This window comes from Eutrema salsugineum, unplaced genomic scaffold (assembly GCF_000478725.1).
Source record: "Eutrema salsugineum unplaced genomic scaffold, Eutsalg1_0 scaffold_5, whole genome shotgun sequence".
NCBI classification, from domain to species: Eukaryota; Viridiplantae; Streptophyta; class Magnoliopsida; order Brassicales; family Brassicaceae; genus Eutrema; species Eutrema salsugineum.
In genome coordinates, this window is record NW_006256612.1 from 13,435,873 (window position 1) to 13,451,671 (window position 15,799).

The 15,799-nt window shown below is 39.4% G+C and overlaps 7 protein-coding genes and 2 non-coding genes across 10 annotated transcripts in view; 5 read left to right on the forward strand and 4 right to left on the reverse strand.

Annotated features, from left to right (window-relative positions):
- LOC18994170 (mitoferrin) overlaps positions 1-1,721 on the forward strand; it is a 2,413-nt gene extending 692 nt beyond the window's left edge. Inside the window, exons 2-3 of the mRNA XM_006417790.2 lie at positions 1-470; positions 1,309-1,721. The exon at positions 1-470 is cut by the window's left edge and continues 65 nt beyond it. Of these exons, the coding sequence (XP_006417853.2) occupies positions 1-470; positions 1,309-1,515 (677 nt within the window). The 3' untranslated portion in view covers positions 1,516-1,721. The remainder of the gene's footprint in view (positions 471-1,308) is intronic.
- Positions 1,722-2,088: 367 nt separating this feature from the next.
- Positions 2,089-2,159, forward strand: TRNAG-GCC. The gene has a single exon. It is a non-coding gene; the product is annotated as a tRNA-Gly (tRNA).
- Positions 2,160-2,162: 3 nt separating this feature from the next.
- Positions 2,163-2,247, forward strand: LOC112084208. Its single transcript, XR_002898166.1, has one exon. It is a non-coding gene; the product is annotated as a small nucleolar RNA snoR114 (small nucleolar RNA).
- Positions 2,204-3,107, forward strand: LOC18994171. 2 transcript variants are annotated; one of them, XM_006417791.2, is made up of 2 exons: positions 2,204-2,360; positions 2,504-3,107. In XM_006417791.2, exons 1-2 carry the CDS (start codon positions 2,222-2,224, stop codon positions 2,974-2,976), a joined length of 612 nt encoding a protein of 203 aa, XP_006417854.1. In that variant the 5' UTR covers positions 2,204-2,221; the 3' UTR covers positions 2,977-3,107. The 2 variants fall into 2 exon arrangements, with proteins under 2 accessions (XP_006417854.1, XP_024008469.1); XM_024152701.1 differs by having other exon boundaries at positions 2,214-2,377.
- A 57-nt stretch (positions 3,108-3,164) lies between these two features.
- Positions 3,165-5,651, reverse strand: LOC18994172 (shewanella-like protein phosphatase 1). The gene is given in 11 exon segments (XM_024152700.1): positions 3,165-3,568; positions 3,656-3,725; positions 3,814-3,902; positions 3,998-4,176; positions 4,257-4,392; positions 4,480-4,692; positions 4,790-4,903; positions 5,183-5,230; positions 5,232-5,284; positions 5,399-5,575; positions 5,578-5,651. Coding segments are annotated over 11 exon segments (1,221 nt in total). The 5' UTR covers positions 5,633-5,651; the 3' UTR covers positions 3,165-3,481.
- Positions 5,652-6,240: 589 nt separating this feature from the next.
- Positions 6,241-6,670, reverse strand: LOC18994173. The gene has a single exon (XM_006417793.2). The coding sequence runs from the start codon at positions 6,666-6,668 to the stop codon at positions 6,336-6,338; it is 333 nt and encodes a 110-aa protein (XP_006417856.1). The 5' UTR covers positions 6,669-6,670; the 3' UTR covers positions 6,241-6,335.
- A 1,304-nt stretch (positions 6,671-7,974) lies between these two features.
- Positions 7,975-10,344, forward strand: LOC18994174 (exocyst complex component EXO70B2). The gene is made up of 2 exons (XM_006417794.2): positions 7,975-8,605; positions 8,877-10,344. Exons 1-2 carry the CDS (start codon positions 8,105-8,107, stop codon positions 10,182-10,184), a joined length of 1,809 nt encoding a protein of 602 aa, XP_006417857.1. The 5' UTR covers positions 7,975-8,104; the 3' UTR covers positions 10,185-10,344.
- A 29-nt stretch (positions 10,345-10,373) lies between these two features.
- LOC18994175 (GDSL esterase/lipase At2g30310) lies at positions 10,374-11,768 on the reverse strand. The gene is made up of 2 exons (XM_024152512.1): positions 11,142-11,768; positions 10,374-10,932 (listed from the first exon to the last, which is right to left on the reverse strand). Exons 1-2 carry the CDS (start codon positions 11,766-11,768, stop codon positions 10,624-10,626), a joined length of 936 nt encoding a protein of 311 aa, XP_024008280.1. The 3' UTR covers positions 10,374-10,623.
- Positions 11,769-12,535: 767 nt separating this feature from the next.
- Positions 12,536-14,444, reverse strand: LOC18994176 (GDSL esterase/lipase At1g06990). Its single transcript, XM_006417797.2, has 3 exons — positions 13,815-14,444; positions 13,450-13,711; positions 12,536-12,726 (listed from the first exon to the last, which is right to left on the reverse strand). Exons 1-3 carry the CDS (start codon positions 14,442-14,444, stop codon positions 12,536-12,538), a joined length of 1,083 nt encoding a protein of 360 aa, XP_006417860.1.
- Positions 14,445-15,799: the final 1,355 nt, after the last annotated feature.

Consider the following 15,799-nt stretch of genomic DNA (forward strand, 5'->3'; position numbering starts at 1 on the left):
TCGGCGCCGGACCAGCTCACGCCGTCTATTTCTCCTTCTACGAGGTATCGAAAAAGTTCCTATCCGCCGGGAATCCCAACAATTCCGCCGCGCATGCCATCTCCGGCGTCTTCGCGACGATATCAAGCGACGCAGTTTTTACTCCAATGGATATGGTGAAGCAGAGGTTGCAGATGGGAGAAGGAACCTACAAAGGCGTCTGGGATTGCGTCAAGAGGGTTATGCGCGAGGAAGGGATCGGCGCGTTCTACGCTTCTTACAGGACGACTGTTCTGATGAACGCGCCTTTTACTGCTGTCCACTTCGCGACGTACGAGGCAGCGAAGAAGGCATTGATGGAGATTTCTCCGGAGAGGGTTAGCGACGAGGAAGGTTGGTTAGTCCATGCCACTGCAGGAGCCGCCGCTGGTGGATTGGCAGCTGCTGTGACGACGCCGCTCGACGTTGTCAAGACGCAGTTGCAATGTCAGGTAGAAATTCAACTGCTCTTTATCTCTTAAGATACACAGTTGTGTACTGGTGTTAGTGGTAAATGATAGATCTTAGGTGTTATGCTTTTAGTCATGAGTCTCAATACTTGTGTTTTGGTAGGTCAAAGGCTTCTAAGATGGACTTGTTTCGATTTCAGTAGTTAGGTGTTGTCTTTACTCTTCTGGGAATAATGATTGTGAAAAAAGAATTATCAGACTACTGGCAGATGGTAACTCCAGCGTAATTTTATTGTTGCGGTTTAAGCTGTTTTAGTTATAACAATCACATAGAACTTAGCGTTGAAAGAATTCAAGATCAGTTCTTTGGTTTCAGTGGCTAGATGTTTCAACCAGTAGGGTTTATGGTTTGTGTATCTAATAATATAAGATAGTGTTTTAGCAAATGACATCTGCTAATTGATCTCTCACTGATTATCTCTTAAAACGGCCGGCCCTGTATTGCTGTAGCATAACGTTTAAGGAATGTAGGAGATATGTTTTCGCTTTGTTTCATTTCGAATGTGATAATATGAGGTTGAAAGATGAAGAAGGATGAAACAATTTCTAAGATCTAGTAGAATTTTAGCATTTGAGTGATGTTACAGCTTTTTAGGTGTATAATATTGTTTTTACTTTGCATACATGTGTATGTTTTTGATGCGTTGTGATTTTTGCATATGAAACAGTAGTGTTGCTTGCTCGAGAATAGATGTCTTTTGCATGCTTTTTATTGACCTAGCATAGAGTTTAAGAAACAGCAATGTCAGGATCAGCTAGGTCCATGATTCTTTGCTCTAAAATGTATGAAATGGCCTCAATTATCTTTGGTGATGTGCAGGGTGTGTGTGGATGCGACCGTTTCACGAGCGGTTCGATCAGTGATGTACTGAGAACGATTGTGAAGAAAGACGGATACAGGGGACTTCTAAGGGGGTGGCTACCGAGAATGCTTTTCCATGCTCCTGCAGCAGCGATCTGTTGGTCCACTTATGAAGGGGTCAAATCTTTCTTTCAGGACTTCAATGGCGATTCAAACACTGCCTGAAAAAAAAAAAAAAAAAAGACAAAGGGTTAGGCGATTCATACTCTTGAGGATCCTGTTTGTTTTTTTGTTTGTAAAATGGGTTTTTTCAGGTTTTATGTCATATTAGATTACATTTTTCTAGGTTTGTGTTGATGATGCTGTCGTCGAGAAATTTTGATAAAAGTTGTATCCAAGCTTCTAGTAATAACTTAACAAAACATTGCACATCTTCTCTCTTTTCTTATCTGTAGTCGACACTAAACTCGATTCAGTCTCATTTCTATTTTTTTTCCTACCATTCATCCGAAGGACAAGCGAAACTCCATAATCAAAACATGTACTTTAAGTCAGGATGTGAGCTTAGTTGAGCACTATAACTTGGTTTCGGAAATCAATCTCGAAAATAGGAATGCGAGAACAGAGGAAGAGAACATCTTCGAGCTGCTTTAAGCTACGATGGATTACCATGAAAGATGAAATCGAAGCAGCTGAGATTGTGTGAGACGGGAGCGATGGACGGAGCTATTTATTTGGTTAAAATAATATATATATATATATATATAAATAAATATAAATGTGAAGAAGTACAACGAGGCACCAGTGGTCTAGTGGTAGAATAGTACCCTGCCACGGTACAGACCCGGGTTCGATTCCCGGCTGGTGCATTCGAGCTGTGAAGAAATTGGCTTTAGCGATGGTTGGGTCCTTCGCACACATCTGATTCCAGATGATATATGCCTCACGTCTGAGCTCAAAATTTTTTTTACACAACTCAGTGCAATACAACTGCATCGGCTTCTCTCTTAATCTCCGACATACTGTAATACGTTTCCCGTCTCCAATTGCAGAAAGAAAAGCAGCTTCAGGTGATCTCACATGGAAGGTTTTTCTCCTCTCTTTCTTCTGTTTAGTTCTTATTAGGATTCAAAAACCAGATTTGGTCTCTCTCTCTCTAGCTCTGGATTTATGGAATTGGGATCTGCTTAACTGGTGGATGAATGATTTGCAGAGAACAACGCCGGGAGCGACTCAGACTCCAATTCCGTAGAAGAGTCGCAGGACTATTACGAGCCGATCTCAGCCGTCGATTTAGACGGTGGAGACGACGACGGAAACGATGAGGAAGACAATAATCGTCCGATCGGTGGAGACGACTTCAGCAACGGACTCTCTAACGGCCATTGTATGATCCTGGAAGCAGAGGACGGAATCTCTTCTTTAAGTATAAACGGACACGCAGAGCATAAGAGTGAGAGCGAAGAAGACACTGAGACGGAGACGCCAGATTCGGAGATCCGTGCAGCATTTGAAGAGGACGAACGGCGTAGAAGATCGCCGTTAGTGGTGGAGAATGCGGCGAGGGTTATGGAGGCAATGCGAGCCATCTCGTTCCCTGGAACGGCCCCTGATTGGGCCTCTGATGTTAATGAAGATCGTTGGATTGATCAGCTTCGGAGATTGAGATCCACTTCTCATAACTAAACACTATTTCTCAAACTTTATTGGTTCAAGTGTTTGATCTCTCTTAAGAATTAAAAATCCAATCTTTCTCAATATCTGTTTAACGTGACATCCAAAATTTCACGATAACACCAATTCCAAGCAGAGATTTTCACTACTCTTAACTTTGCTTTGTGGCTTACTGCTTGTGGAGTTTGTGTCCACCAATATTTCTTCTCAAGAGAAACTGCACTTTCATTAACGTGTTACAATATTTTCCTTTAATATTCATCCAAAAGTAATACTAAGCAGTGTTTTGCTATACAAACCCTGTACTTGATGAATACCGTATGTTTCTGATGATTCACATACATTTATACATGCATACATACATAGAGTTCAAAGTTTGAAGTCACTCATCTGCATCTTTCTCTCCACTGGGTCTTGTCTGAAACTTCTGCTGCTTTTTTCTTTGTTCATGCTAATAAAAATGGTGAAAAGTTTGAATCTTGAACATGACAGTTTGGTTCTTGTATTGAATAGCGTTTTAAATGTAATCTGCAACTTGAAGTTCATGAAGTCTGTCCTGGTTGCTCCTTATAACTCTAGCTTTGTCCCCTCTTATCTCCAGAACCTGAAGAAACAACACCCAGTGTCAGTCATCGTTCTGGGGTGGGGATATATATAACCAAGACATAAAACCAAGATTGTTGAAAAATACCTCTGGTCTAGAGTCAAGAACACCACTGGACATTCCCACATCAACTCTCCATATGCTGCAACCATATTCACTAATAAAATACAAAACCCATATCTCATCATAGAGTTGTATAGATCTTGTGATTAACATCTACTGGGAATGAATTTCGCTAAATGTACCAGTTTACGCCTGATAACTGGGGAGTATGGCCGACCACCATTGCCTTGGCCCCGACAGCTTCAAGAGTGTCCCGGAGAATTTTACTTACCTGATTAGAAAGAAAAAAAAAATCAGGAAAGACATTAAATCCATGTTGATGATGAGGATATAACAGAGGATTTTGGTGACTCAAATTCAACTTGCCTGTTCCATTTGATAGTCATCCAGATCAGAGGTCTCTCTTGAGTAAAGTCGGCTCCAGACCACACTGTCATATCCCCGAGTTGCAATGAATGGCATCTGAGGACTCTCTTCATAGTCGTCAGTATAGCTTCTCATCCAGGTAGCGACTTCTCTGTTTATCCTCTCAACGCCGTATGCAACTGTGGAAAGTACATAGTTAGGAAGAAGGTACATCTCTCAAAGCCGAGAAGAAATGTGGAGATAGACTGATTATCTTTACCATGATGAGGAAGGAGACCACCGTGGCAGAAAACCCAGTCATTAACACGCAAGATAACTCCGTGACGCGCTAATTCACATGCTAATCGACCACCTGGTCTGAAAAGGACCGACCTTGCAATCACTCCCTTTTGCCTCTGTCCTAATAGTTTTCCAACGACTTTTGGTTAACCGAAAAATACAGAAGTTAGAAGCCTCAGAGAGGGCACAGCAGAATGAAGTACCTTTACTACATTCCATTGATCCCAATAGGTTTGAGAACTTCTCCTATCTTCTTTCCATTGTCTTGACTCAAAAATCCAATTTTTAAACGCTTTGTCCCAATCTTGTCCATAATCCTCCAAGTAGTCGAGAAAATCTGTACACTCATCAAATGCTCTCGCATCTACGTATCTGAAATCCCCTTCAACGTTCATTGTCTCATGGTTCCCATTAACCTTAAAATTGAACAATTATTCTCTCTGTGTTAGTTCTATCTTAGTTGTCCTTTCTGTAACATATACTTATCAAATTCAAGTGTGATAGCATTCAGACCTGGAAAACAGCTCCACCGTTAGCTTTCGCCTGTTCATCAAGTAACCTCAGTAACGAGAGTATTGCAATTTCATCATCGCCACGATCCAGTATGTCTCCTACCTGAACTAGTACCTGTATTTTTCATTTATTGATTTCACATAAGTCTGAAGAACTCACAAAGGCTTAAAAGTCAAGAGATACGAAGCTGTATGAGACATCCACTAAGAGATCTTAAACATCAAGACAGCAATTCAGAAACAGATTGATTACAAGAGATTGCTTTCAATACAAGCGTAGTATCATCTATACATATCCCTATCTTGAAGAATAAGAACTCCATTTCCCACTCTGTTTCAACCGTTGAACTATAATAGAAACTGAATTTATGTCAAGTGATGATAAAAGACATACAGTGTCTTTGCCGATCCACTGGTCTCGTCCATCGGAACTCAAGACTCCGGGCCATCTGAAGCGCGTCTCTGGCTTTACTCAGATCGCCGTGAAGGTCTCCAACTATGCATACCATAGAAAACCCAGTAGAGCAAAAACTCAAAAATATATAGTTTTCTCAATTTGTTGTTGTATTAACGAAAAGATTAATTTTTTTTTCAAGATTTGGTGGCGAACCTGCGATGATACGGCGAGAGGAGCAGAGACGGAAGTGGGGTGGATCTCCATTGACGACGATCGCTCAGAGATACTCGTTACAACTGAAGTGCTCACAAAGAGGAGGAAGACGAAGGTTCGAGAAGTTTCTGGGATGAGAAGGAGGAAGCGGAAGTAAGGAATTGAGGTAAAGAGAAGCATTGGTGGTGGTGGAGGAGCAATGATCACCAGAGTTTTGATGAAATGACTTAACATTTGTGTTCGTCTACTCTGAAATTTGTGACTTGTGTTCAAATGCATGCTGAGTAATCCTCTTTTTCTATCTACTGGCTGAGATTTTTCCTCTGAAAGATTGGTATTTAAAAAAAAAAAAAAAAAGATAAAAGAGGAGCCACAAAGGGAAAAAGCAAAAAGGAGGCTCTGTTTCTGTTATTTGTGAGATAAGTCCTCTAGAATATAGTCTTAACCAAAAAAAATGTCTATAAGAAAATTCTCGTTTAGGGTAATTTTGTAAGCCTAATAAGTATTGGAACCCCCAATCTTAATATGTTTTATCATAAAGCAACAAGTATTATTTTCACAATTCACGGTTTGTCAACGAATTTAGAATACAACTGTTTGTATGTTGTAGAAACTGTCTTCTCGGTTTATGGTTATACATGTTTTGGTAAACTAACTTCAAATCTCTGTTAATAATACTTGGCAATTCTTACAACTTTGGTCTATATAAATCAATAAGTTTGTACTTAAGAAAAAGGTCTTTTAATTGTGTTCAAGTGCTCTTTCTTCAAATGTTACTCATATCTTCTGAAGTTTTTGTATATTTAATTCATTTAGATTAATCATCATATGATAATTTCGATAGTACTTTTCTAATTTATTAGGTTTAGTAAAAAGACAAAGAAAGAGAAACTCAAAAGAACAATACAACACAAACAAAAGAGCACTACAAGAGTCATCATTGAATATAAGACTGGCCAGTGATGTCAATGTCTCTATCGCCGGAAGAAGGTGGTTGCTTGTGCTTTGGCTTCATCGTCTTCACCTCGTCTGGTCCATCTGCGCTCTGTGTATCGCTGGCCGGTTGGTTATGCTGCTGAGGCTCGTTCTCTATATTCTTGGCTTCTTTCTTTTTAGTCTTGACATCTACCTCTTTCTCATCGTCTTTACCGTAAAGCCCGCCTCCGTAAGCTTCCTGCATCATCGGCTGCATCTGCGAGACATACGGTGGCTGGTTCTGACGTGACTCGTACATGTTGCTCCCTTCCTTTTTCTTTTGTTGTTCTTCCATAATCAATTCGTCTTTGAAGTGGACGCCGAGTGGTTGATCTATTTTATATGGAAAGTGGTTTTCAGACACGTATACTTTTTCTTCCCTGGTGCCGTCGTCAGAAGCAAACACGTGAATTGAAGTAGGCAAAATATTATGACACATCATCTGTTCATCTTTAAATTTTTTTATTTTTTATGTGTATATTCATTAAAACCTATTTACATAATATATAATCTATATACGTATGTATATTTATTAGAACTCATTTAAGAGTCATTTGTCATACTAAAATACATTTGTCATGCCTAATCTATAAAAAAATAACATGTATATATATATATATTTAAGTTCATTTGTAAAAAGAGAACTGAGAAAGTGAAACAAAGAAAGAAAACGAATGTTAGGTTTAAACATAGCTAATAGATGGCATACAGTTCAATTTATCGTGTTGGTGAACTTAAAAGAAAATATAAGAACAAAATCCTATCAAACGAAAGTTGAATGCTTCAAAAATCATATAAATATCAAATTAATATACTCAACCTATACTAAGAGCAGCCTCAATGGTGATATCCTCTTGGGGTCCATCTGTAATTTTTTATTCATTTAATTTTGAGAAATTAAAAATTTAGAACCCATCAAAATTTTATGTCCAATGGTTCAATGGTGATCCCCAAATTTTTTTCTGTTTACCGCAGAATCCCAAAACACACAGCTTCATTTTTTTCTCTCCGTTAATTAGAAGCTACCAAGTTGCGACGAACCCAGGTTCATCAGCCTCTTAAATAAGAGACTGGATCATCGAATTTATGGGCTTTTACATTTTTTTTGTAGTTTTTACCTATGAGTTTGAGCCATGATATCCTCTTGAACCTCCATTGGAGGTGCTCTAAGTGAAAAAAAGAGTGGGCCTCTCAGCCTATTACCAAACTTGACAGTTCTGTACGATCCAAACTTATCGATCCCAAAATTAAGAGATATGTCTGTTGGTCCAATTCGTAAATGCAAGAAAACAAAATCATCGGCCTATTCAAAAGTGGACCCGACGCCGAAAATTCAACGTGACGAAGTCATTGGCCCATAACCAATTTCCACAATTCAACGATTGTTTCACTATAGAGTTTAGTTTTAGACCGTTTCTTGATTTGGGGAGTATTGAACAAACGCATAACGCTTAACGTGGTTGGTAAAATGCGTTCACGTTATGGAAACATCAAACCAGACAAAACCAAAAGAAATTAATTCGAAGACAAAGTCGTGGTCGTGGCAATATGAAATTACAGATTCCATTAAAATACAAACAGAAACACACAAGTCAGACATGGTTCCCGCGTCTAATCTTATTCTTATGACGAAGACTTTCTCCATATTATAGTCTTCCTCTAATGGTGTTTCGTCATTATTCACCCAATCCACCAAATTCCCCTCAATATTATTGATCCCCATCAAACCATATGGCTGAAGCCGGCGACGAGAATCTTTACGCAGCCGCCAGAGACATCGCTAGAGCCCTTGGCAAGGATCCAAGCGCCGCCGGAGATATCTTACAGATCCTTTCCGGATATAGTGGCTCCGGGAGCCTCGGCGGCGACCCTCGACCCACCGGAGTCCGCGGCGGCGCAAACCTTAACCTTGAACGGTCCCTCAACTCCTTAGAGCGACAGATCTCTGGCTACATCGTGGAGGATCGGCCGATCTGGTCCGATCCCGTTGACTCGCGAACTTTCCTCGACGCCGTTGATGAGCTAATTACGATGGCCGGAGACTTGAGATCCGTGGCCGGAGATAAATCCGCCGCCGTCTGTCTCTCCCGTGCCGATGATCTGATTCAACAGGTGATGTTTAGGCTTCAGGAAGAGTTTGGATATGTAATGGACCGAGCCCCTGAGTCGTTTGACTCCGACGACGACTTCTCCGGGGAAGAAGACAACGGCAGAAGCTACGGGGTCCAACAGGTAATTAATTAATTACAAATTGGTAACATAAATAAATTTAATTTTCATAATTACTAAAAGTCTAAAACTAATCCGCAGTAACTTTTAAGATCTAGAAGTTGACAATCCGGTTTAGATTGATTTTTGGTTTTAGACAAACTAGAACCAAACAAAAGCTATTCTTTTTGTTTTGTAATAAAATCAATGTGGTTGTGAGTTCGGTTTAAATTTTTACAGTTCAATCCCCTATTATGATTTGTGGTTAAATTCGCAAAATTGCTCATCTGAACAGGTAACTGTTGCACCTCCAATCACCGATTACAAAATCGTGATCGAGCCGTTGCCATCAAGCGTTATAGGCGATTTAAACGCGATTGCTGTGCGGATGGTCGCTGGTGGTTTCGGAAAAGAGTGTTCGCGAGTGTACAGTAGTCGACGGAGAGAGTTTCTAGAGGAAAGTTTGTCGAGGTTGCATCTGAGAGGACTAAGTATGGAGCAAGTGCAAGAGACTCCATGGCAAGACCTTGAAGACGAAATCGACCGTTGGATCAAAGCAGTCACCATGGTGTTCCGCGTTTTCTTTCCGAGCGAGCGTCTTCTCTGCGACCGCGTTTTCTCTGATCTCCCTGTTTCCTCTGTAACCGATCTCTCTTTCATGGAAGTTTGTCGTGGAACGACCACACAGATTTTGAATTTCGCAGACGCAATCGCTTTAGGAAGCCGTTTGCCTGAACGCTTGTTTAAGGTTATGGATTTGTACGAAGCGATGCAAGACCTAATTCCCAAAATGGAAACGCTATTCTCCAATAAATACTGCTCGCCGCTAAGGCACGAGGCGGTCGCGATTCATAAACGGTTGGGAGAAGCGATCAGAGGGATATTTATGGAACTCGAGAATCTGATCCGTCGTGATCCTCCCAAAACCGCGTTTCCTGGCGGTGGGATTCACCCAATTACACGGTATGTGATGAATTATCAGCGTGCGGCGTGTAAATCGCGACATTCCTTGGAGCAGATCCTTGATCAGACCGGGAACGAAACCGGATCAGACACAAGACCTTTGTCGGTTCAAATCAGATGGGTTTTGGAGTTGTTGGAAAGTAACTTGGAAGGCAAGAAACGAACTTACCGAGACCCGTCGTTGTGTTTCTTGTTCATGATGAACAATGGGAAGTATATTCTTGATAAGGCCAAGGATAACGAGCTAGGTTCGATCCTAGGAGAAGATTGGATTGTGAAGCAGACAGCTAAACTGAGGCAATACCACTCTAATTACCAAAGGAGCTCGTGGAACCAAGTGGTGGCATTGCTAAGGACCGAGGGTCCGTATCCTAAGCTAATAGAGAACCTTAGATTGTTCAATGTCCGGTTCGATGAAGTGTGTCTGACGCAGTCTCAATGGGTTGTAACTGACGAGCAATTGAGAGAAGAATTAAGAAGCTCCGTCGCCGGAATTGTGGCTCCGGCGTACTTAAATTTCATCGCAAGATTGAAGGCATCGCCTGAGATTAATGGGAGGCGTGGAGAGCCGTTTATTGCGTATACTGTTGAAGATTTGGAGATGCGGATTAAGAGTTTGTTCAAGGAAAGCTCAAGTTGATTAAATTTAATATGAAAAGAAAATGCATTATTAATCGATAAATCTGTAAAATTGTGAATCCTGTTAAATTTTTTTTTTTGTTTTGGGTGAATGTGCAGGATCAATCATTGAAAATGAAAGAGTGACAATATACATCAAAGCTTAGAATCAATTTCATGGACCAGCTGTGATGAACTAAGACTACTAATACATAACCAATATATATGTTAAGAGTTTTAGGCATTAGTCAAGAAGCTTGGATATGGTAGGGTAGGTAGCAGCAAAGAGGTGATTGTAGGTGGCGAAGGAAGGGTGAATAGAGTCAAAGAACATATACTCCGAGCGATTCGAACATAACTTAGAACGTGAATCGCACAAGTCACCCGTCTCAATGTACCCTGTTCCGCAACACCCTTTCTTCGTTTCCTTAAACCCTATACGTGAATAAATGTCCAAGAAGTCAAGACACTATGGAGATGGCTTGAGGAAGAAGCAAAGTAAACATACCGTATTTAGTAGGGTTCTTGATCATGTCCATCGTGGGATCATAGATATTTGAGTATACGATCTTGCTTCCTGGGAGAGACGCTTCAATAGCAGGCAGTAGCTTTTGAAGCTTTTCATTGTACAAGAGTGCGTCTCTGTTCTCTCTTTCTACGCATTTTCTGAATTTTCCACTGCGGAGTTTTGTGGTCATTTGGACCGGCAAGCAACCCACCGGTGACAACCCACCCACCGACATTTTTCTGCACCCTAAATTGTAAATCTCCTACACACACCAAAAAAAATATCAAGTGTACATTTTATATAGTCTCTTCTAATGACGACAACATACAAGACATACTAGGCCGCTATATTATTGGAGGTACAAATAATTTTCATTCTTGATCAGAACTACTCTGTAGATGTCACCATCTAAATCTATTGAGAAAGAACAATTTTATTAGGAAAAACAAGCTTAGAGAAGTAAACGGTTACCTTGACGAAGTTCTCTAATCTCTTGAGAAGGAAATTCTGGTAATCAGAGATCTTAGGATAGTCGAGACGCCTTGTGGGAAGATCATAATAGTTCAAGGTGAAATCGTTAGTACCTGCACTAACGATCACGATCGCACCATTTATGATCTCCATCGCTTTCTTCTCTCCCACGATACCTTTGAGACGAGAAATGTAATTCTTGAACATGGTAGGTTGGTATGAGACCGGGATGGCCTTTGTGGTGAGCATAGTTCGGTCGTCATAGCCTGAACCAGCGGATGCAAAGCTAACCCCGGTGACGATTTCTGCGTCAGAGAGGTTTGGTTGGAGAAAAGGAGGAACTAACTCTTTGATGTGAAGCCTGGAGGCGATAATTTCGCAGTAGAGCTTTCCATTTGAGAATCTCCCACTCGCTGCTTTCCCTTGGAGATCGACTCCGTAAGGGATACGATTTGCCTTGAAGTTGGCATTTGGGTGGTAATTATTGTTTCCCGTGTCCGCGGTTGAGTCTCCGAAGATTAGGATCGCCGGTGCTAGCGGTTGCGATTTGGCGGTATCGGCCGCGTTGCAAGACGCAACTAGAGTTATTATGAATAGAACGACCGCTCTGGTTTTGGAGGTAGTCATTGTTAATAGTTGAAAGTTTGTAGTTGAATTGCAACTTTTTGGATTTTGGTCAAGTTTCTGATGTAATTGTTACTGCTTTATCAACTCTGTTTTTTAAAGGGTTGGATTTTATATGTGTTTGAAAGTTATTTACTATTGGATTAAATTGCTCTTTGTACCGACTTTCTTAGTTATGAGTTCGTTTATTACTTGAAAGTTGGGAAACAAAAAACAAAAGGGACAAAATAAAGGTTTTTATCTGACAAAAATAGACGTTTTAGATACTGAAATCTAATTAAGGAGATTTATTGAACAAAAAAAAATTTATAAGAGATTCAAAGCTTGACCAAAACTGAAGAGATAACCCAAAGAAAAAAGAAACAAAACCGATAAGATATTTATACTAAGAAAAAATTTGTAGTTTGAGTAATTTGTTCTAACAATTTTTTTTAAAAAATAGTAAATTACTTGAATTCACATATACGTAGTCATCCACCCAAGTAGTCCTCGACTAAGCAGACACAATACCTAAAATGTATGAGACTGTAAAAGAGTAATAATTACAACTTACTCTACTCCTAAAACATATAACTCACGATCGCATATTACCAGGTTTGAAAGAAGTCTATAACACTGCATATCAAGATAACAATTTCTTCAATTTTAACAGACAGAGCACCACTCCCAAGCATTTTGCTATAGAGTTTAAAGTAATAGTAGATAGCTTAAGCAAAAGCGATATAGATTAACCTCCTGAATACATATTACATTAAAAGGAAAAATAAAAATCAATGGAGTACGTGGATGATTTGATCAACAAGACTGAGACTGACGACGAGGTAAGCAAGTTGGGTAGGATGAATGTCGTCCCAGAAAAGGAAGTGGTTAGGGTCGGGACAAGTCGGAGTTAAAGGATTGCACAAGTACGATAGTTCCATTTCTCCTGTTCCGCAGCATCCCCTCGTCGTCTCCTTTATTCCTGTCCCCTTCAAATAAATTAATTCAGTACTTAACTTGTGAGGAGAACATGAAATTCGCATGGTATATTCATTCATTCTGAATTTTCTTTGGTTACAATTGTACTCATAACCTGTAAAGCGAGCACACTACATCTATAAATTTACATTAAAATGAAAAATAATAATTCTAGTGTTTAATTCTATGATATAACATCAACATAAAATTGAATGCAACTACAAAAGCATGCATGTAGCATATTGATCACTTGTTGTTATCATCCTTGCGATAATGTTCAAACCAACAAAAATGCATATATTGTTGACTAAAGGAAAAAAAAACAACAATATAATGCTGATTTTTTGGTGTGGATAACCAACAATTATAAATTAACAAGCAAACGACTTCATGGTCTTCCAACCAAGCCAGCTAGACCGGCTTAAGTAGCTGATATGTAATGTTATCAATATAGGTGTATTAGGGAACCAAAACCTTAATTTGTTTTTTTGTTTTTTTGTAACTTTTGTTACCGAATTGTCTAAGACTCTAAATATATATGTCTTAAACTTACATTGTTTCCGTGGCCGATCATAATATATCAATTATATTTCAATGAACTTGATTTGGAAAAAGTTGCAATTGTATTAACAAAAAAAAATTAAGGATGCAATAGATCAAAACGCAAGGAGAACTTGATTTATTGCGAAACGTAATGTGCATGGGATAAATGAAAACGTTACGTTACCGTATCTTTGGGGATTAGTAGCCATGTCCAATATTGCTCCGTAGATATCGGCGTAGAAGATGACACTACCAGAGAGATTGGATTGAATAACCGTCAGGGACTTCTTTAGCTTCTTGTTATACCTTTTTGAATCTGAGTTTTGTTTGTCGATGCATCTTCTCTCGCTCTGCTTTTGCCTATCCATCGTCATCTGAATCGGTAAACATCCGATCGGCGGTAGTCCCAATACCATTATTTTCCGGCAACCAATGTCATATAGTTCCTATATATACCACATAACACATCTAATATTGTATAAACAAAACAACAACAAAAAATAAAACCTTTAATAATTAACAATGTGTATGATGAGAATTGTTGTTTACTTGAACGAAGTTTTTTACACCCGAGAGAATGAAATTTTGATAGCCATTGACGCCGAGCTTGACACGAGGAGAAGGAGTATCGTAAAGATTTATATCGAAGTCGTTAGTTCCCGAGCTTACAATCACAAGAGCCTCGCTGAGTATCGTGGCCGCTTTCTCTTCTCCGGCGATTCGGTTCAGCCTCGCCAAGTAACTTCGGAGCATATCTGCCTGTTTGGCGACGGATAGACTTAAAGTAGCTAGATCAGTGTAGTTGTCGTAACCTGAACCGGCTGAGGCAAAGCAAACTCCGGTGAGAATGTCGGAATCCGACAAATGTGGGTCGAGGAAAGGAGGAACGGTGTCTTTGATTCCCATAAGAGAAGCAATGAAGTCCGGTATGAGTTTACCGTTGGAGAATCTTCCGGTGGCGTTTCGGCCGGGGAAATTGCAGCCGTAAGGAGGGAAGTTAGCACGAATGATGGTGTTGATGTAGTTGTTGTTTCCGGTGTCGATCGTGGAGTCTCCGAACACGAGAATCGCCGGGAACATTGATGCGTTGTTGATTGTCTCGTTGGTGCTATTTGCATGGCTTGTTCTCAATCTTAGTATAGTTGTTATGATCATGAATATTATTTCATGGATCAACATTATCTCTTTCCTTCTCTCTTTCTTTTTTTCTCTTTTGTGATTTTTTTTGTTTCTTTATAGGACGAGTCGGCTGATTATTGGAGAGTCTACTGGCTATCTATATGTATTCGTAATTCGTGCGTACGTGTCATATGCCGTCGAATTGTTGACTTTTTTGTTTGACCTTTACGTGGGCCAAGGAAATTAAAATGGGCCTCATTGAAAGCTCATACTAAACTCCAGCACTCAACGTTAGCGCTCCGGTGACTGTTCCCGTCAAGTCATGGTTTCCTCATTCCATCAAAATGTTTTTATTTTTTCAAATCAATCCAAATTGCTGGCTCTGACTTTTTTTTTTCTTCCTAGCACCTTTTTAAACTTGATGGAGCGTCAAATGAAATGATCTAAGTTTGGTCCAAAAGATAAACCACGACTGATTCTGAGATAATTGACTGATCATACAAATGAAAAAAAAACGAGGTGCTATTTTTCATAATTGTACAATATTCATAATTTTGTTTTATAAGCCACAAACAAATCCTTATTCCTTAGGGTATTCAATTCTTTTAAAATAAAATGGGGCGTATAAGTGTTTCATCGTTCTGTCCTCATGGCTGATCCAAAGATAAGTGAGGATATTTGTGAATAAGTTTGTCTATATCATAGATTAGAAAAATAAGGTTAAACTTAATTTCCTTGGGTAAAATAAGGGTAAACTTGTATAGTATTCTCCACACTATATAAATGTATGTTGTGAGCTATATATTATGATAGTAAATGATAAATCTTCACAACTTAAACTCTCATGCATGATCAGTCCATAATATTTTTGCCCAACCTCACCTATAAAATTAAACGCATCGATATTCAATCAACTACACAAACCTTAAAAATTGGAGCGTCTTGGTCACTACAAAAAAAAATTATGTGGTAGATAAGAATGGATATATATATATATGTATATATGAATGTATGGTCAGTAATAGGCCTTACAACCAAAAGGATGCACGCACATATCCTCAGAAACGTTAAAATATACGTAAATGGAAACCGACGAGATCATGCAAAAAATTTATATACCGATATGGCGATACTGTATATGTATATATATATATGTGGTTGTTAATGTTGATATCTTGGTATAATCTCTTAGAAAAATGGATTCTCTTAAGACCAAACACGAAAACGAGTTTGGAAATAGAAGTACGTGCAGCGGGATATCAGTTAAGATTTCAGAAATCATTTACGGTCCAAAGGAGAAAACAAAAGGATATTGCACACGAGAGTAAATCTAACCAAACGTGTGTTATAGGCTGGAGATATCTCCAATATCTATGCTAAACCTTTAAATTATTCCTTTCGTTTGTCTTTATTCG